The 18,275-nt window shown below is 37.7% G+C and overlaps 1 protein-coding gene across 1 annotated transcript in view; it reads right to left on the minus strand.

The window, feature by feature from the left end:
• Positions 1–18,275, minus strand: part of ERO1A (endoplasmic reticulum oxidoreductase 1 alpha) — a 53,321-nt gene that overhangs the window by 29,988 nt on the left and 5,058 nt on the right. The window contains exons 2-6 of the mRNA XM_040225864.1: positions 14,494–14,613; positions 13,600–13,683; positions 6,220–6,258; positions 713–789; positions 548–621 (exon numbers count right to left, since the gene is read on the minus strand). Of these exons, the coding sequence (XP_040081798.1) occupies positions 548–621; positions 713–789; positions 6,220–6,258; positions 13,600–13,683; positions 14,494–14,613 (394 nt within the window). The remainder of the gene's footprint in view (positions 1–547; positions 622–712; positions 790–6,219; positions 6,259–13,599; positions 13,684–14,493; positions 14,614–18,275) is intronic.

Raw genomic sequence — 18,275 nt, forward strand, 5'->3', positions numbered from 1 at the left:
CTTATTTCATTTAGCCTAATGTTTTCAGTGTTATCCATATTGCAACATGAATCAGAACTTCTTTTCTTTTTATGGCTAAATAGCATTCCATTGTAGAGAAGGCAATGGCACCCCACTCCAGTGTTCTTGCCTGGAGAATCCCAGGGACGGGGAAGTCTGGTGGGCTGCCCTCTATGGGGCTGCCAGAGTTGGACATGACTGAAGTGACTTAGCTGCAGCAGCAGCATTCCATTGTATGGGTATACTACACTGGGTTTATATAGTCATCTGCTGATGGATACTTGGGTTGTTTCCACCTTTTGGCTGTTGCGAATAAGGCTGCTGTGAACACGTTGTACAGGTATCTGCTTTACTGTTTTCAATCTTTGGGGGTAAATGCTGAGGAGTTGACTGTTAAGTCACATGGTAATTCTGTGTTTAGCTTTTTGAGGCACTCCCTCAAAAAGAAACTGAGGATTAGAAACTGAGGATTTTTCTTTAAATTATTTCAAAAGAATATTTTTCTTTAGGTACAATCTTAACATTCATAGTATAAAAAATGTTATACCATCAACTTCACAGAAGTTGTCTGAGGAATCATCATGCTTGGTCCACTGAAGAACAGCCTTCTGCGTTTCCTCACTTTAAACAAAGAAAATGGAGTTACTCTTTTTCTTAAGTTAACATTTCACCTGAAAAAGCATAAAATACTACTGCAAATAAAACACCAAACCTCAGAGATTCATCCACAGCTCCAAGTCGTTCAGCTTGCTCACATTCTTCAATGAGACTATTGGCTTCTTCAGAATACTAAAACAAAAGAGAAAGAAATAGAATCCTATTAATTGTATTTTTAAAACTTTTAAGAAGACTGTCGAAGGAATCTGAGGTTCTTTTAGAGCTAGCATCATCCCCTTGGTTTCAAAACTTTACAAGAAAAAAAAAATAATAAGCCTCACATTCCTCCTGAAGCTAAAATATAAGTAAAAGGCTTTGCTCTTTGTTTAGTTGGAGAGCACAATTTACTATTATGTTTACAAAATAAAGAATAATTTATAGTCCAAGAACTATCCAAATGTCCACTAAGAAAATCTTTGAGGTTAAAGAAATCAGTTGGCAAGGAGTCATGGGACAGTGTTCCACTTTTCTCATGACCTAATTGTGAGCATCAGTTTTCTTTTTCATAAAATAAGTGTTTGGGCTAGATCATGTGTATCTACAATCTATTTCAACTCTAAATACTATGATTCTAAAAATGCCCTGGAGGCTACCAAGTCTTATAAAAAGTACTCCAATATCTTTAGGTGTGTAAAATACATTCTGTAACAATTGTATTTCTTTGCAAAGTCAAAGCCACGATATGAATTCTGCTTGCTGTGTACAAGGGAAGTAAGTATGGATCATGAGACCTTATAACTCGCCAGGCATCACTACCATACAGCTAAAAGATGACATTGGAAGCAGAAGACCACAAATTCTATCATTCAACAAATATAAACTGAGTGCCTATTATGTCCTTATTGTAAGGATGGTCGTACAAATGAGTGTCCAGACAAGGACTCTTTTGAGGATAAAAGTGAACACTGAAATAACTGAAATGACATAACTATTTGAAATGATTTGTTTCATCACATTGGTCGACCTAAAGACAATTCAACTCAAAAACTACTTTCAAAAATAAAATTATTTTTTATACATAATTAGAACTTCTCTGGGGGCTCAGTGGTAAAGCATTTGCCTGCAATGCAGGAGACATGAGTTCGATCCCTGGGTTGGGAAGATCCCCTGGAGAAGGAAATGGCAACCCACTCCAGTATTCTTGCCCAGGCAATACCACGGCCAGAGGAGTCTGGAGGGCTGCAGTACTTGGTGTTGCAAACAGTCGGACACAACTGAGCATATGCTCACACATACATAATTAAGTATAAATGGGTAAAGGCATATGATGTATAACTCTTAAATGGTTTTTAAAACTCTATGTATTTAAGCATGCTAAGACAGTTGAGGCAAAATATTAAAAATTAGTGAATGTTTATAAAAAGTGTATAAAATGTCTTTATATTAAGCTTGCAAATTTTCAATAAGTTAAAAATTATTTCAAAATAAAAGTTAAAAATACTTATCAAAAAGTAAACAAAATTTGTTCAAAAGATAACACACTTATGTATTTTAATATACCTATCTATATTTAAGCAAAAGTTGTTTATTATTGTGATTACCTGAATATTAAAATGTAAGTTAAAGAAAATAACTATTCCTAGCTCTTATTTAATAACTTAGTTAGCTTTGTAAGTCACATCTGTCTCAAAACTATGTCAGTGGCATTTTTTCTGAAGAAAAATACGTTTTCTAAAATGCTTATTATTTCCCACAATCTTCTTCAAAGTTAATTTTAAGGTTAATTTGAAATCATCCCTACTTTCAACTGACTCTTCTCTAAAGATACAGTTTTTAATTGAGAAGACTTCCCTCCTGGCTCAGCTGGTGAGGAGTCTGCTTGCAATGCAGGAGACCCAGGTTCCATCCTTAAGCTGAGAAGATCCCCTGGAGAAGGAAATGGCAACCCACTCCAGTATTCTTGCCTGGAAAATCCCCATGGACAGAGGAGTCTGGCAGGCTACAGTTCGTGGGGTTGCAAAGAGTTGGACACAACTGAGCCACTTTCACTTTAACTGAGAAAAATGTTACTTCTACAGGTAAATATATGAAAATATTTTAGCCCACATATTTTCACAGTTCTATTCTTTGCCTCTAAGTACATCTCTTTAATAAATAAGACAAAAATAATTAAATAAATTATCTTCATTTTTTAATTAAATGTTTTGCAGATAGAAATGAAATTGTAAGCTTTCTTAATTTAAATCCATTTCAGGTCATAATTTGGGATTCCCTCATAGCTCAGAATATAGATTTATCCAGTTAAAAGCAAGAGTTCATTAAGAGGAGACTCTACCCACAAGGGGAGAGTCTCCAAACACAACTGTAAAATTTCAGAATTTAATCTAGTATACCATTTAAGCTTTCTTCACTTAATATGTAAAGTTCTTTCCTACTTTTCATATCAATGAATATCCAGGTCTTTGTTTACAAGTTTTGTTATAATAAGTACAACTTGCTAAAGCTTCAAAAGCTGAAATTTGTTTTGTTCTTTTCTCTAAGCAGTCCATCAATAGATACTTTGAATAATGATTCTCTACTGATTTTGAAAATGCAATCAACATTTAGAGGGCTTGTTTCTTTAAAAATGATCAATACCAATGAAGGCTTCTCGGACTATTTAACAAAATAGTTCTTCAAAGGCTCAAGCATTTATAAAATTGGATTGATGATGGAGAGCAAAGAAAGTCCACTACCATGCTAAAGTAATATTTTATTCAGCATAAGCATCATCCCCAAAACTTCATAGTCATTACTTAGTATATATATATAAATACAAAATCTTATTTTGTTGTTCAGCTGCTCAGTCATGTCCGACTCTGCGACCCCATGGACTGCAGCACACTGGGCTTCCCTGTCCTTCAGCATCTCCTATATATTTTGACAAATATATATATTCTGACAATAGTAACTGTCAAATAGATAGAAGTAGTAACTTCTATCTTAAGTAGTAACATATCACAGCATGTCGAGATACAATTATGAATTATGTATGTACCTCAACCAATTACAATTCTGATTTAGTTAAGATTTCTTGATTTAGTAAGGACATTTCCTGATTTACCAGGACATTGTTTCTTTTTTCTTAATATTTTATTATTTGGCTGTGCCAGGTCTTAGTTGCAATGTGTGGGATCTTTAGTTGTGGCTTGCAAACTCTTAGTTGCAGGGTGTGGGATGTAGTTCCCTGACTAGGGATCAAACCCAGGCCCCCTGCATTGGGAGCATGGAGTCTTAGCTACTGGACCACCAGGGAAGCAGGACACTGTTTCATCAAAATTGAATAGGTGTATCATCCCCAAAAAACAAATACTTCATCTTCAATTTTGAACTTTAAATGAATTTATACTAACATTCAGTGACAAATGCTTTTCTTCAACGGAATGAACTTCTGAAAATTTTACTTTGAGCATCAACTGTGTGAAAAAAATCAAACAATTTCTGGGACTTCCCTGGTGGTGCATTGGATAAGAATCCACCTGCCAATACAGAGGACACAGGTTCACTCTCTCGTCTGGGAAGATCCCACATGCCTCGGAGCAACTAAAGCCTGTATGCCACAACTGCTGAGCCCGCGCTCTAGAGAAGCCCATGCAAAGCAACAAAGACCCAGCACAACCAAAAATAAATAATTTTTTTAAAATTCTGGAACTAAAATAATTATTTGAAACAGCTGATGATGGCATCATTTAATTACATGCAAAGCTCTGCACTAGAGCCAACACATTAATAGCTATGACTTCATTCTTCGTATATGAATTAAAAAATGCAGAATCAAAAATGATCAAAATCAATTTAAATCTAACATGGAAAAAGTGCAGAACAGTCATTGCCTCTAGGGAAGGAGTATGGATTGACTAGGATGGGGTATGAAACAACCTTCTAGGGTAACAGCAATGTTCTGTATTGAAACAGAAGTCTAAGTTACAAAGGTGCATGCATTTAACAAATGCACACTTAAGATGTGTGCACTTCATTGTATATCAATTTTATTAAATGTACATGTAAGCAAATATTAGACTCTACTCAATGATATACTTCTAGTCATATATATATTTAGTTAATGACATATAGTGAGGGCAATGTATACTACTGATGCTTAAAACTTATTCAAAATACATCCAAAAAATAAAATGGTTTAATGGATGGCTAGAAGGATGAACAGATAGACAGATATGTGAGTTTATGAAAATGTTAATAGTAGAATCTAGGTGATTAGTATGATTAGTATGATCCAGTGTTGACAGGAAAATTCCTTCAACTAGGCTGTATGTATGAAAATTTTCATAATAAAATATCAGAAAATTTTAATTTAGAACAGTTATTTAGTCTAATTGGAAAATCACACATCCCAAAATGATATGTAAATGTATCATCTGCAGCTGCACATGTAAAGCTGTCTTAGACACACTCTTCTTAAAACAACCACTAACTTACAAAGTAGATGCTCAGGCTTTGTCAGCAGATCTGTGTGTTTTGATTTTCATATGATCAGTGATACTTCCATGGTTCTTATGGATGGTAAACAATAACCCATGTGTGAGTTATATATCATCATCAACTGCTGTGAGAAGTGGAAATTCAGTACTTCATCTTTCATTAAACATGTACTTTCTTTTTCCTCTTTCAGTTCTTTCAGCCAAAAGGATTCACTGTAAAATTTTAAAAGTACTAAATAGTAATAAGTGGTTGATTTGCACCATGCAATGAAGGATAAAGCCACTATAAAACAGGACTACTCTCTCTAGGCAGGACTACTCATCCTCTGCTTCTCATACATATTTCTCATAAACTTAATCTATAATTTCCCAGGTTTTTCACTGACCAGTCAAATAGCACCTTAGGAGCTTAGGACATATAACAGGTATGACGCATAGCAAGTGAAATGTGTGGAATATGTGTGAATCCTATTTGAAATCGACTATTAAGAGCTTCCAGGTGTCTCAGTGGGTAAAGAATCTGCCTGCAATGCAGGAGACGCAGGATATGCAGGTTTGATCCCTGGGTCAGGAAGACCGCCTGGAAGAGGGCACAGCAAACCATGCCAGAAAAGCCAATTGACAGGGGAGCCTAGCAGGCTATAGTCCATAGCGTCGCAAAGAGTTGGACTGAAGCAACTGAGCACGCATGCACATACATTAAGGCATTTATGAAACAACAAGAGAGACTGGAACCCTGACTTTGGTTATGTGGGGTTTTTAAAGTATCATCTGTCTTAGAGATGCATACAAAGTATTTATAAACAAAATGATTTATCTCAGACTGGCTTTAAAATAACTGGGAGAATGGAGTGGAAGGGATAGATGAAACAAGATTGACCATATATACTGGTAATGCCTTAAGCTGGGTGACGCATATACAATTTGGGGTTCCCCCTACTTTTATTTTTCTTTTAAGCTTTAATTCAAAAAAAAAAAAAGGTAAAGAAAATGGAGGGAAAAGAATTAGAGCCGCTGAGTACAAATAACTTTCAAGGAGTATCACTGTACAGAGGAGCAGAGAAGTGAGGTATTAGTTGGTAGAGGAAGTGAGTTTTTTTAGTTTTGCCCAATACTAGACACATTAATAAGTATATATACAAACCTTGTAGCTTGCAGACTTAATTCCATCAGGAACTTCATCCTGAAAAAAATTTTTAAATGCTTTTAGATGACAGTTATTCTATCTTCTGAAAAAATATTTTATACTTCTATGATTTATAAGAAGAATTCACAGAACAAATGACTGAAGTTAACAGGCTAATATTTAACTGAGAACAATTAGGCAGTCTTTATATTATTTCTTAAAAATAAACAAAAAATTCAGTAAGTTATGCTGTGGATTGATTACACATATTAGAGAATGGAAATATAAAAACAGAATCTTAGCCATTATTCTTTTTAATGCTCAAACTGTCCCACATTTGACCACTAGGAGACTAAGTGCTGGCCTGTATCTTTTTCATGTGGCCTGTGTCTTTAGCTGCACTGGTGTCTTTTATATGTTTCCCCAGTAATCTTTTTTTTAAAAAATATTTCTATTTATTGGGCTGTGCCAGGTGTCCGTTGCTGGCACGCTGGATCTTTGTTTCAGCATGCAGGAACCTTAGTTGCCACATGCAGGATCCAGTTCCCCAACCAGGGAACCAAACCCGGGTCCCCTGCATTGGGAGCAAGAAATCTCAGCCACTGGACCACGGGGAAGTCCCTACCCCAGTAATCTTTAACAGCATTTTTTGTTTCTGTTATGACAATATACTCCAGGCTCATATATTTCTTGTCCCAGTCTAGGAATCAACCATTTTTTAAGGAACTCTAGTTCTTTTCAGAGGAAAATGGTACTAGTTTTTAGTTCTGTGTTGACCACTGTATAACACAGGATCTATCTGCCTGTCCTCAAAGTGATGCTGTGAGTAGAGATAATGATGTATGTGAGAAAGTGCTGTAAATTGCAGGGTCCTATTCTAATGCTAAATATATTCAGTGCAGTCCTGAAATAGATTCCAAAGAGAAAGACCCACACAGAGATGAACACTTTATTGTGTACTCGTCTAGACTTTGAACTAGATCAATGTATAGTCTTTTCCTATGACTAGATATTTAGATGGTTTCTAATTTTCTCATATAATAAACCAGGTCAAATTTATAGGTTGATTTCAGCAGAACTGACATTTTTACAATATTCAGTACTGCTTTATTGTCATCTTTGGACATCTATCCAATTATAAGTGAAAATCTCTGTAGAATTGCTTGGTCAAAGGATATGTACTATTTTTATTGGCTACATCTTTCTAATTAATCTCCAAAAGACTTAACCACCAGAGTGTTCATTTCTTACTCCTGGACTAATGCTGAATATTGTTTTTCTTTTTCACATTGGCCAATTAATAATGGAAGTGAAAGAACATTGTTCTGATTAACTGTAAAGGTAATAAATAACTCTCAGAGAGAGTCCAGTCTCCATGGGCACACAATTTGCCTCATTCAAATATTCTCTGGAATCGGGTGCAAATCAAAAGATGTGCATTTTAGAGTCCCATTGTTGTGTTGCGTTAGTAACTCAGTCGTGTCCAACTCCTTACGACCACAAGGTCTGTCCATGGAATTCTTTAGGCAAGAATATTGAAAAAAAAAAAGAATATTGGAATGGGTTGCCATTGCCTTCTCCATTGAAGGCCCATATGAAGAACAGAATTTCAATTTTTTATTATTTTTCTATCTCCACTGTGTCCCAACGTATAACCTGAACCAAGTATATACATGAACTAAAAAAAGAAATCAAAATGTTGACAAAAAGAAACTGGTCTTGGTTCCTCATTTAGCTCAAAAGGTATTAACAAAACTTCAGCAGACCTTCTGTAGTACTGAGTTCATCATGTTTAACCTTGTACATGTATTGCACGTGTGATAATTGCACTGTACTCATGATGCAATGTCCTTTTTTTTTTCTTCTTTTGGCCACACCATGTGGCCTGTGGGATGTTAGTTATCCAACCAGGGATTGAACCCGGGCCCTTAGCAGTGAAAGTATGGAGTCCTAACCATTGGACAGCCAGGGAATTCCTGTAATGTCTTTTTAAGATACATAATGAAGAATATAATAGTGAGATGTCAACATTTCAGTAATGTACAATATAAATGCTAGATGGGACAGCTGATTATTTAGGCTGAAGCAAGCATTTCAAAGTATTTGAAATTATTTCTAATCACTCTCTAGTTGTGATAGACTGCCCTACTCAGGAACTACTAGAACTGAGACCAGGCTTGTCCCAAGAGGAATTAAAAAGGCTCATTCCCTTGTTGTCATTTGGAGTGGAGCTTCTTGGTGTCTCTCCTCTACCCACCCTTTCCTCTACTCCTTGTGTGTACACCTTCAGCCTATCTATTATTGGCTTATCACATTTGTATTGAAACGATCACTTAGTGTTTCTCTTGCAGTACTTCATCATGACAAGTGCTCATCTTACATGCCCAGGTCCAGGTACATAGTAGACCCTCAAAACTATTCATTATTGACTAAAATTACATTCGACTGTTAATCGCTAGTCCTTCACCAGTCTCCACTCCATCTCATCTTCTGTTCCCTACTCTCCGCAATGCTACCAATAACCTTTCTGAGTCTTTGGTCTAATTATGGCCCTCCTCTGCTACACTAAAATGTAAGAATATTTTGGGGTGAATAAATACCTTCTGTTGTTGTTGTTGTTTAGTTGCTAAGTCATATCTGACTCTTTTGCAACCCCATAGACTGTAGCCCACCAGGCTCCTCTGTCCATGGGATTTCCCAGGCAAGAATACTGCAGTGGGCTGCCATTTCCTTCTCCAGGGGAACTTCCCGAGCCAGGGATAGAACCCACATCTCCTGCATTGGCAGACTCTTTACCACTGCACCACCAAGGAAGCCCAAATATCTTTTTTTTAAAAAAGACTTCTCTCCATCAAGAATCCAGTTCAAGAAAAAAAAAGAGTGGGGGAAGGTATTGGCATGAAAGGCACTTGACTCCAGTTCTACAGAAGGTGAAATAAGTAGGTTCTCTCAGTTTCTCAGTACAAATTGTGAGCTTTCACTGAATTATTTTATTTTAGCATTTCTGTGGGCTCAAGTCAGATAATAAACATCTTAAGTTTTAGCTTCTTAAACACTAAACTTGGCTGTTTTCTCTAGGATTTACAGTGAAATGGATTTCATCTGTCAGCCTGTCAACCTGGGAATCAATAAGCTATCACTTTATGCGATGTGTCTCTCAGGTTGTTCTGCCCTCTCCAATCTTCTTCTGAAGGTGGCAACCCTTAGTTCTACACTGTGTTAAAATAATTACAAATAATGCTGTTGCAAGATGAGATTCAAATTTGCAGTAATTGCCAAACTGCTTGTTCTGACTAATGTTAATAATAGCCCATTTAATGTGCAAATGCAATTAAATGTCTTTAACAAGAATCCACCATAGTTTTAGCATTTTAAAAAGCCATATAAAAAAAGTCCTTGGTAAATTTGAGTTTCCTCAAATACTTTTCCTATTACTAAATATAAATACTAGAATTAATGAAATAAAATGAAATATTTAAATTGATATCATTTTAATGATATGCTCATGTTTTAAATCATAGCAACATAAGGTATTTCCTAAGTTAACCCTTGACTTTTCAAAATGCTGTGTCTATGAGGATTAAAATAACTAAAAACTTGCTTTTTGTTCAGCTAATGATAAAATACTCATAAATAACACTTTACATTTGCCTTTTTCCTCATACTAGACACATATATGTAGCAATATTTACATGTATACAAATAAGCTGCTTAAAATGACACTATCACTTCACACCCAGGTGGCTCAGAGGTTAAAGCGTCTGCCTGCAATGCAGGAAACCTGGGTTCGACCCCTGGGTTGGGAAGATCCCCTGGAGAAGGAAATGGCAACCCACTCCAGTATTCTTGCCTGGAGAATCCCATGAACAGAGGAGCCTGGTGGGCTACAGTCCACAGGTTCGCAAAGAGTCAGACACAACTGAGCTACTTCACTTTCACTATCAAAAACAAACAAACAAAAAACAAACAAACAAAACACAGATAATAGCAAGTGTTAGCAATTTTAGTGAAGTCACTCAGTCATGTCTGACTCTTTGTGACCCTATGGACTATAGCCTGCCAGGCTCTTCTGTCCATGGGATTTTCCAGGCAAGAATACTGGAGTGGGCTGCCATTTCCTTCTCCAGGAGATCTTCCCAACTCAGGGATCAAACCTGGGTCTCCTGCACTACAGGCAGACTCTTTAATGTCTGAGCCATCAGGGAAGCCTCTGTGTTAGGAAAGATGTGGCGAAACTGGAACCCTTGTACACTGCAAGTGAGAAAGTAAAATGGTACTGTCACTGTAGAACACAGCATTAGTTCAGTTCACTCAGCTGTGTCTGACTCTGCGATCCCTGGACTAAAGCACACCAGGCTTCCCTGTCCATCACCAACTCCCAGAGCACACTCAAACTCATGTCCAACACATCGGTGATGCCGTCCAACCATCTCATCCTCTGTCGACCCCTTCTCCTCCCGCCTTCAATCTTTCCCAGCATCAGGGTCTTTTCCAATGAGTCGGTTCTTTGCATCAGGTGGCCAAAGTGTTGGAGTTTCAGCTTCAGCATCAGTTCTTCTAATGAATATTCAGGACTGATTTCCTTTAGGATTGACTGGTTGGATCTCCTTGCAGTCCAAAGGACTCTCAAGAGTCTTCTCCAACACCACAATTCAAAAGCATCAATACTTCAGCACTCAGCTTTCTTTACAGTCCAACTCACACATCCATATGTAACTACCAGGAAAACCATAGCTTTGACTAGACGGACCTTTGTTATATCTACTACTGTGGGCAAGAATCCCTTAGAAGAAATGGAGTAGCCCTCAGTCAACAAAAGAGTTCGAAATGCAGTACTTGGATGCAATCTCAAAAGAGACAGAATAATCTCTGTTCGTTTTCAAGGCAAACTATTCAATATCACAGTAATCCAAGTCTCTGCCCCAACCAGTAATGCTGAAGAAGCTGAAGTTGATAGTTCTATGAAGACTTATAGGACCTTCTAGAACTAACACCCAAAAAAGATGTCCTTTTTATTCTAGGGGACTGGAATGCAAAAGTAGGAAGTCAACGGATACCTGGAGTAACAGGCAAATTTGGCCTTGGAGTACAAAATAAAGCAGGGCAAAGGCTAACAGAATTTTGCCAAGAGAACGCACTGGTCATAGCAAACACCCTCTTCCAACAACACGAGAGAATAATCTACACATGGACATTACCAGAGGGTCAATACCAAAATCAGATTGATTATATTCTTTGCAGGGAAAGATGGAGAAGCTCTATACAGTCAACAAAAACAAAACCAGGAACTGACTGTGGCTCAGATCATGAACTCCTTATTGCCAAATTCAGAAGATAGTGTGGTGTTGCTCAAAAAATTGAACTAAGAATTACTAATGATCCAGCAATTCTGTTTCTAGGTATATACCCCAAAGAACTGAAAGTAGAGATTCAAACATATCATTTGTACATCCATGTTCATAGCAGTATTATTCACAAGAGCCAGAAGGTGAAAATAACCCAAAAGTCAATCAACAGGTGAATGAATAAACCAAATGTAGTACACACATACAGTGGAATATTATTCAGTATTTAAAAGAGATAAAAATCTAGTACATGCTCCAATATAGATAACCTGGAAAATATGCTAAGTGAAACAAACCAGACATAAAAGAACAAATATTATAAAGATTCCCCTTATACATGAAGTACCTAGAGTAGTCAAATTCATAAAAAAGGAAAGTAAAATAGTGACTTCCCATGGCTGAAAGGAGGGAGGAATAGGAATTTATTGTTTAATGAGCATGAAGTTTCAGTTTAGAAAGATGAAAAAGTTCTAGAGATGGATGGTGGTGATGGCTGTATAACAGTGTGAATGTATTTAATGCCAATGAACTGTGCACTTAGAAATGGCTAAAATAAAATGGCAAATTTTATGTTATATATATTTTATCTCAATAAAAGAAAGAAAAATAAAAATATGTACTTTTAAAGGGAAAAAAATGCTTTCATTGAAAAGGGCAAAATTCTCTGCTTTCAGGGTGGAATATTTCAAATTTTAATGCTCTCAGAATTCCTAAGCAAGGCCAGTGGTTTTGTTCCAATCCCTGCCAAGGAGGAAAATGAATACATCCTCAGAAAAGGGGAAAGACTGTATTTGTACCTCAATAAATTTCACTTTTTTAATACTACATACATAGCTTTAGTTAAGACATAAGAAAAACAAATAATAAACCAAAAGGGACTTCCCTGGTAGTCCACTAGTTAAGAATCTAGCTGCTAACACAGGAGACAGGGGTTTGATTCTTGGTCTGGGAAGATCCCACATGCCATGGAGCAGCTAACCTGTGCACTCCAACTACTAAGCTTGTGCTCTAGAGCCCACGAGCCTCAACTACTGAGCCTGTGCTCTGCAACTACTGAAGTTAGTGCACTGAGAGACTGTGCTCCACAATGAGAAGCCACCACAATGAGAGGCCTGTGTGCCACAACGAAAGTAGCCTCCACCTGCTGCAACTAGAGAAAGCCCGCACAGCAACGAAGGCCCAGTACAGCCAATAAAAAAATACATGAAAACATCAAGCCAAAAGAACAATAGCTTTTATTACTCTCAGTAATAAATCAACAGATTATATTAACCACAAAATCTAAATTCTACTATTATGAAGACAGAATAATACAAAATAGGCTTTATAGTCATAAGCTTAGAGTTTTAATATGTTGATTTTAAACAATGTTATATGGTGATTGCAGCCATGAAATTAAAAGATGCTTACTCTTTGAAAGGAAAGTTATGACCAACCTAGATAGCATATTCAAAAGCAGAGACATTACTTTGCCAACAAAGGTCAGTCTAGTCAAGGCTATGGTTTTTCCAGTGATCATGTATGGATGTGAGAGTTGGACTGTGAAGAAAGCTGAGCGCTGAAGAACTGATGCTTTTGAACTGTGGTGTTGGAGAAGACTCTTGAGAGTCCCTTGGACTGCAAGGAGATCCAACCAGTCCATTCTGAAGGAGATCAGCCCTGGGATTTCTTTGGAAGGAATGATGCTAAAGCTGAAACTCCAATACTTTGGCCACCTCATGTGAAGAGTTGACTCATTGGAAAAGACTCTGATGCTGGGAGGGATTGGGGGCAGGAGGAGAAGGGGACGACAGAGGATGAGCTGGCTGGATGGCATCACGGACTCGATGGACATGAGTCTGAGTGAACTCTGGGAGTTGGTGATGGACAGGGAGGCCTGGCGTGCTGCAATTCAGGGGGTTGCAAAGAGTCGGACACAACTGAGTAACTGAACTGAACTGAACTGATATTTAACCTAAGGATTCAAATATTATTTTAGTTATATTAGACCCTTTCAAAAATTGTAATTATTCCAAAAAACGTGACAGTTCTTAAATGTATAGACTGTTCTTACTGAGTGACAAGGCTTGACGGCACAATCCCTTCTTCCACACTGGCTGATATCATTCCAGAAAGGACATGGCCTTTTCAGGTTTACCTGCAAAATAAAATTAGAGAAAAGTTATAAAAATAAGAATCTCAAGATTGTAACAGACAGATGTTTAATTATGATACTATAACCAGGTCGTATTATCAGTTGCAATTATTCTACTTCATCCATTTACCAGTTGTCAAGTTTCAGTAATGGTGTAAACATGTAGCTGGTCTACGCAAATTGGTAGACTTGGTCATAAAGACAAAATAGGCTACTGAACAGTTCGTGAACAGATGGCACCTGGGAGCCAAAGTAGTTCATGTCATCACTGCTCAACTTACAATGTTGTTGTTTTTTTTTTTCAACTCACAGCCTTTCAATGAAAGTAATAGCTAACAGTCAATTGTGAACACAGAGTGTACTGCATAGTACAATGATCAGGTTTTCTATACTCTTTCAACAGATAACTCAAGATAAAACATCACAAATTACTTGTTAAAATAATACTGGTCAGAATAAAGTCATGCTTCTTAAAAATACTTCTTTTTTTTAATTAATTGGAGCAAATCTGATGGTTTGGAATGTTATGAACAACTCATGATTTCAATAACAATATAATAGCTTCTGTTCAGACTTCAATTTAACCAGCTAGATTCCAACACTAGAGTTCAAAACTCAGCTTTTGAAATTAAAAGTATTCAATGGGTCATTTCAGAACCATATGGTCCATTCTTATGAACTGTATTTTCCTAATATAGCCTTACTCAATTTTAAATAATAAACACAATTTTGCAGCTCAGTGATTCCTAAGAAAATGTAATTATCCATTTAAGCTTTAAGTATTCCTATACCACCCCACAAATTTTTAAATACCTTGTAATATCTAAAGTAGTCACTTTCCAGGAGTTTTTGAAGTCTTGGGAAAAGCCTGTAGTTATTAAATTTATCAATGGTTTCAACATCACAGGTACAATCATCCAAGTAACCACTAACCTGTTACAAAGAAAATGGAATATTATATCAAAATATCATAGACACAACAGAGTTTTTTCCTCACATGGTTATGATAAAAGAGCCCTTTACTCAACCAGCCCCTAGCCTCTTGCCTCCATATAATTTTCTGAGCTGGGAGATGGCTATAATTGAGTAATGCTATTGCTCTTACTATTACCTATAGGAATGCAGTGGACATCATTTGTAGGGAGGGTATACTGAGCTCAAAATGATACACATACCCCCAAAGAGTTGGTTGGTTCCCTGCAGCTACTCAGTATTCCCATCCCACCCTCCAGAATGACTGGGGATGGATTTCTAATCCAAAACAAGTCATTGTCTCCACTCCAGGACTCTGGAGTTGAGGCTAACAAGGAGCAATGTCTCCCCCTGTCACTAAAGAAGTAAACTCAGATCATATTCCATCATGTGAACTGAGGAACACATAAACCAGCTAGCTGGCAGAGAGAGGAAAGATTCTACAAGATACACAAAGAAGCAAAAATAGAAGATGGTGAACATATGCTAGCTGAATTCCCTAGAGTTTGCCTGCTCCCACTTCTACCATCTTTCCTGAAGGCATTGCTGCTGCTGCTGCTGCTAAGTCGCTTCAGTCGTGTCCGACTCTGTATGACGCCATAGACGGCAGCACGCCAGGCTCCCCCGTCCCTGGGATTCTCCAGGCAAGAACACTGGAGTGGGTTGCCATTTCCTTCTCCAATGCATGAAAGTGAAAAGTGAGAGTGAAGTCGCTCAGTCGCGTCCGAGTCTTCGAGACCCCATGGACTGCAGCCTACCAGGCTCCTCTGTCCATGGGAGTTTCCAGGCAAGAGTACTGGCCTGGGTCGCCAGTGCCTTCTCCACCTGAAGGCATTACCACCCTTAAATTCTTTGAGACCCAGTATTCCTATAATTCAGTTGTCTGTCTTTCCTTTTAGTTTCCAACAGGATGTGTAGGTCACAGACAAGGTTGGTGAATGTAAGAAGTGATACTGAATTTATAAGTGAAACAATAATTTGTTTTAAGGATATAACAACCCTCAAATATTGGCCTTGATAAATTTTATAGATTTGAAATGATGCTAAAAATTACTTATCATCAGCAACACTGAGATGGCAAATTAACCACAAAGCCAATCCTGATCTTCAAATGCTTAAAACCAATGTCTTAACTGTATTTAAGAAATCAAATTATTAAATCATATTATAATCATATGCAGTGGGAAAACATATTATAATCAGACAATGTTATCACTTGTGAAGGTAAAATTCTGAGATATTTATTTGGGATTAGGCAAACATCTAACAATTAATTAAGCATTGCCTTAAATAAGTAAAAAACACGTTATGATTTTTAAGTAACTTTTTAATTTTTTTTAATATACAGCATGCTGCAGAAAAGAGATCCTTAGACTTAGGCCTGAATATCTGCATTATAAACTACTCTGGATTATATTTTTGGGAGATGTATTGCCAATAAAATAATAACTTAAAAATCTATTGGTAAGGAAACAAATAAAGAATAATTCATTGAACTACTGAATTTAGGTGTTCTCCTTTTGGAATATGTAAAATCCTACACTATCTTTTAATTTTAGAACATCACAAAACAGTAATGGAAATTTTTCACCTAAAAAATAAGAATACTTGGAATGATGGCAGCAATATTCAAGAGATAAGTTTTCTTTGTTTGTTTGTTTTTTATCCAGCTTGCCTAGTCTTATTTGTTTTGGACTAAAGAATTCAGTTTCTAGAAATCTGAGTTACATATTTTGTCATTGTAATAACTATTTTCATTTCATATGCAAATGTGTTCTTGTTTCCTGCTAAAAATTTTCTCAGTATACAATAATCTTAGAGTCCTAATTCTGGGTACCAACAAAACAAAAGGGCTTCTGTGCGTGTGTGTATAAGTTGCTCAGTCGTGTCCAACTCTTTGTGGCTCCATGGTCTGTAGACTGCCAGGCTCCTCTATCCATGGAATTCTCCAGGCAAGAATACTGGAGTGGGTTGCCATTCCCTTCTCCAGAGAATCTTCCGGACCCAGGGATTGAACCTGGGTCTCCTGCATTGCAGGCAGATTTTTTTACCACCACAAAGGAAGTCCAAAGTGCTTCTAACATAGATAATTTGATTTTTCATGCCTCTTTCTTTTTGTGCTTTCAAGGCAAAACTTCTAAGAACATAAAATAAGCTACTGTTTCTCCCCTTGGATACAAATTATTACACAAAGAATAATAGGCACAAAAGCTGCAAAGGCCAGAGGGATATAGGCCAGAGAGTCACATTAAATCACAAAAGAAAAAACACAAAAAGACTGAAGAAGAAGGGTTTGAGGCAATCCATTTCTCCCCCTGAGGAATTCATTTTTAAGGTAAGAACCTATCCTCCTCTCTTTTGGGAAGCTCCCCTAAGGTACCACTCACCCCCAGCTGGGTTAACTGTCTCTCCCAAGAGCTCCCACCACACTCCACAGACTCCTATACAAGAATGACCTCACTGTACTGAATGTATCTATATTTCACTCCCTCTCACTAAATTTAAGAACCCTGAGAGCAAATTCGTGTTTGTTCATTTTTGTATTCCTGGGACTGAGCACTGTACTTCTGGAAAGCACACAGTAGTTGCTCAACGATTATTTTTGGTTTGGATTGGTGAATAAGTGAATGAAAGCTGCCCACTGTCACTCGCATTCACTGGAGCCCAGCACCGCGCTGCCTAACTGTAACTAGGCACTTTCCTGTCTCCTATAATGGAGGTGAGTGCCCCAGACCATGCCAGGTCAAAGGGCAGAAAGGCGCTCACAGGGGAGTGAAAGCAAGCAGCAAAGACAAACAAATCTCTGGGTCCAATATTCTGCTGATCAACATCCTAATTACACAGAGAGTGATAAGAAGCTCCAAACCAGAAAGAAATACATGATACCTCCAAAGCAGAGGTGGCTGATAGCCTAGAGGCCACCGAGAAGAGGAAGCAGGACAACAGAGATGGAGAAACCCTCTGCCTCTTGCCTTAGATATTAAGTGGGAGGCATTACCAACTACAATTCAGCTCGAAGGGCAGCTAAGGAGGTGGAACAGGGGTGACAGGAGCTTCACTGGATGGAAAGAGTCCAGCAAAGGAGAGGTAGGAAGATACTCGGAAATCCAAACCATCTGACTGTTCAGAAAAGCTTGCCAACAGGCAGCAGAACCTGATCCCTGGAAGGCAGTCTACCAGGTATGATACCAGACCCAGTTCTAGAAATTAAAGAACCATGTATGTTATCAGAACAGTCTCAGGAAAAGTCTAAGGTAGAATTCCAGTTAATGGACCCAGGGCAGAACCTTGGAAATGAAGCGAAGTCCTATTACCTAAACTAAGACCAAAAGATAGGTGCTGATGTATAAGAAGGATGGCTTGATGCTGTACTTCAGAATGTGCTTGGGGGCATAAGTAACCACTATACTACCTCCCAAAGTGAAACAGAACTATGGCCCTACCATAAGAATTTGAATTTTTAAAAAATGCACTCCCCTACCTGCTCCCACAACACACACACATAGCGACTGATGAATGTCAAAATGTGCAGCTCTCTGCTCTGGGCTTCAGGTAATAATCAGCCTTGGCGGGGCAGGAGGCCAAACAAATAGGAAGCAATGGAAAGGCCCTTGCTGAGGGGT

This window comes from Oryx dammah, unplaced genomic scaffold, assembly GCF_014754425.2.
Source record: "Oryx dammah isolate SB20612 unplaced genomic scaffold, SCBI_Odam_1.1 HiC_scaffold_26, whole genome shotgun sequence".
Classification (NCBI taxonomy): domain Eukaryota; kingdom Metazoa; phylum Chordata; class Mammalia; order Artiodactyla; family Bovidae; genus Oryx; species Oryx dammah.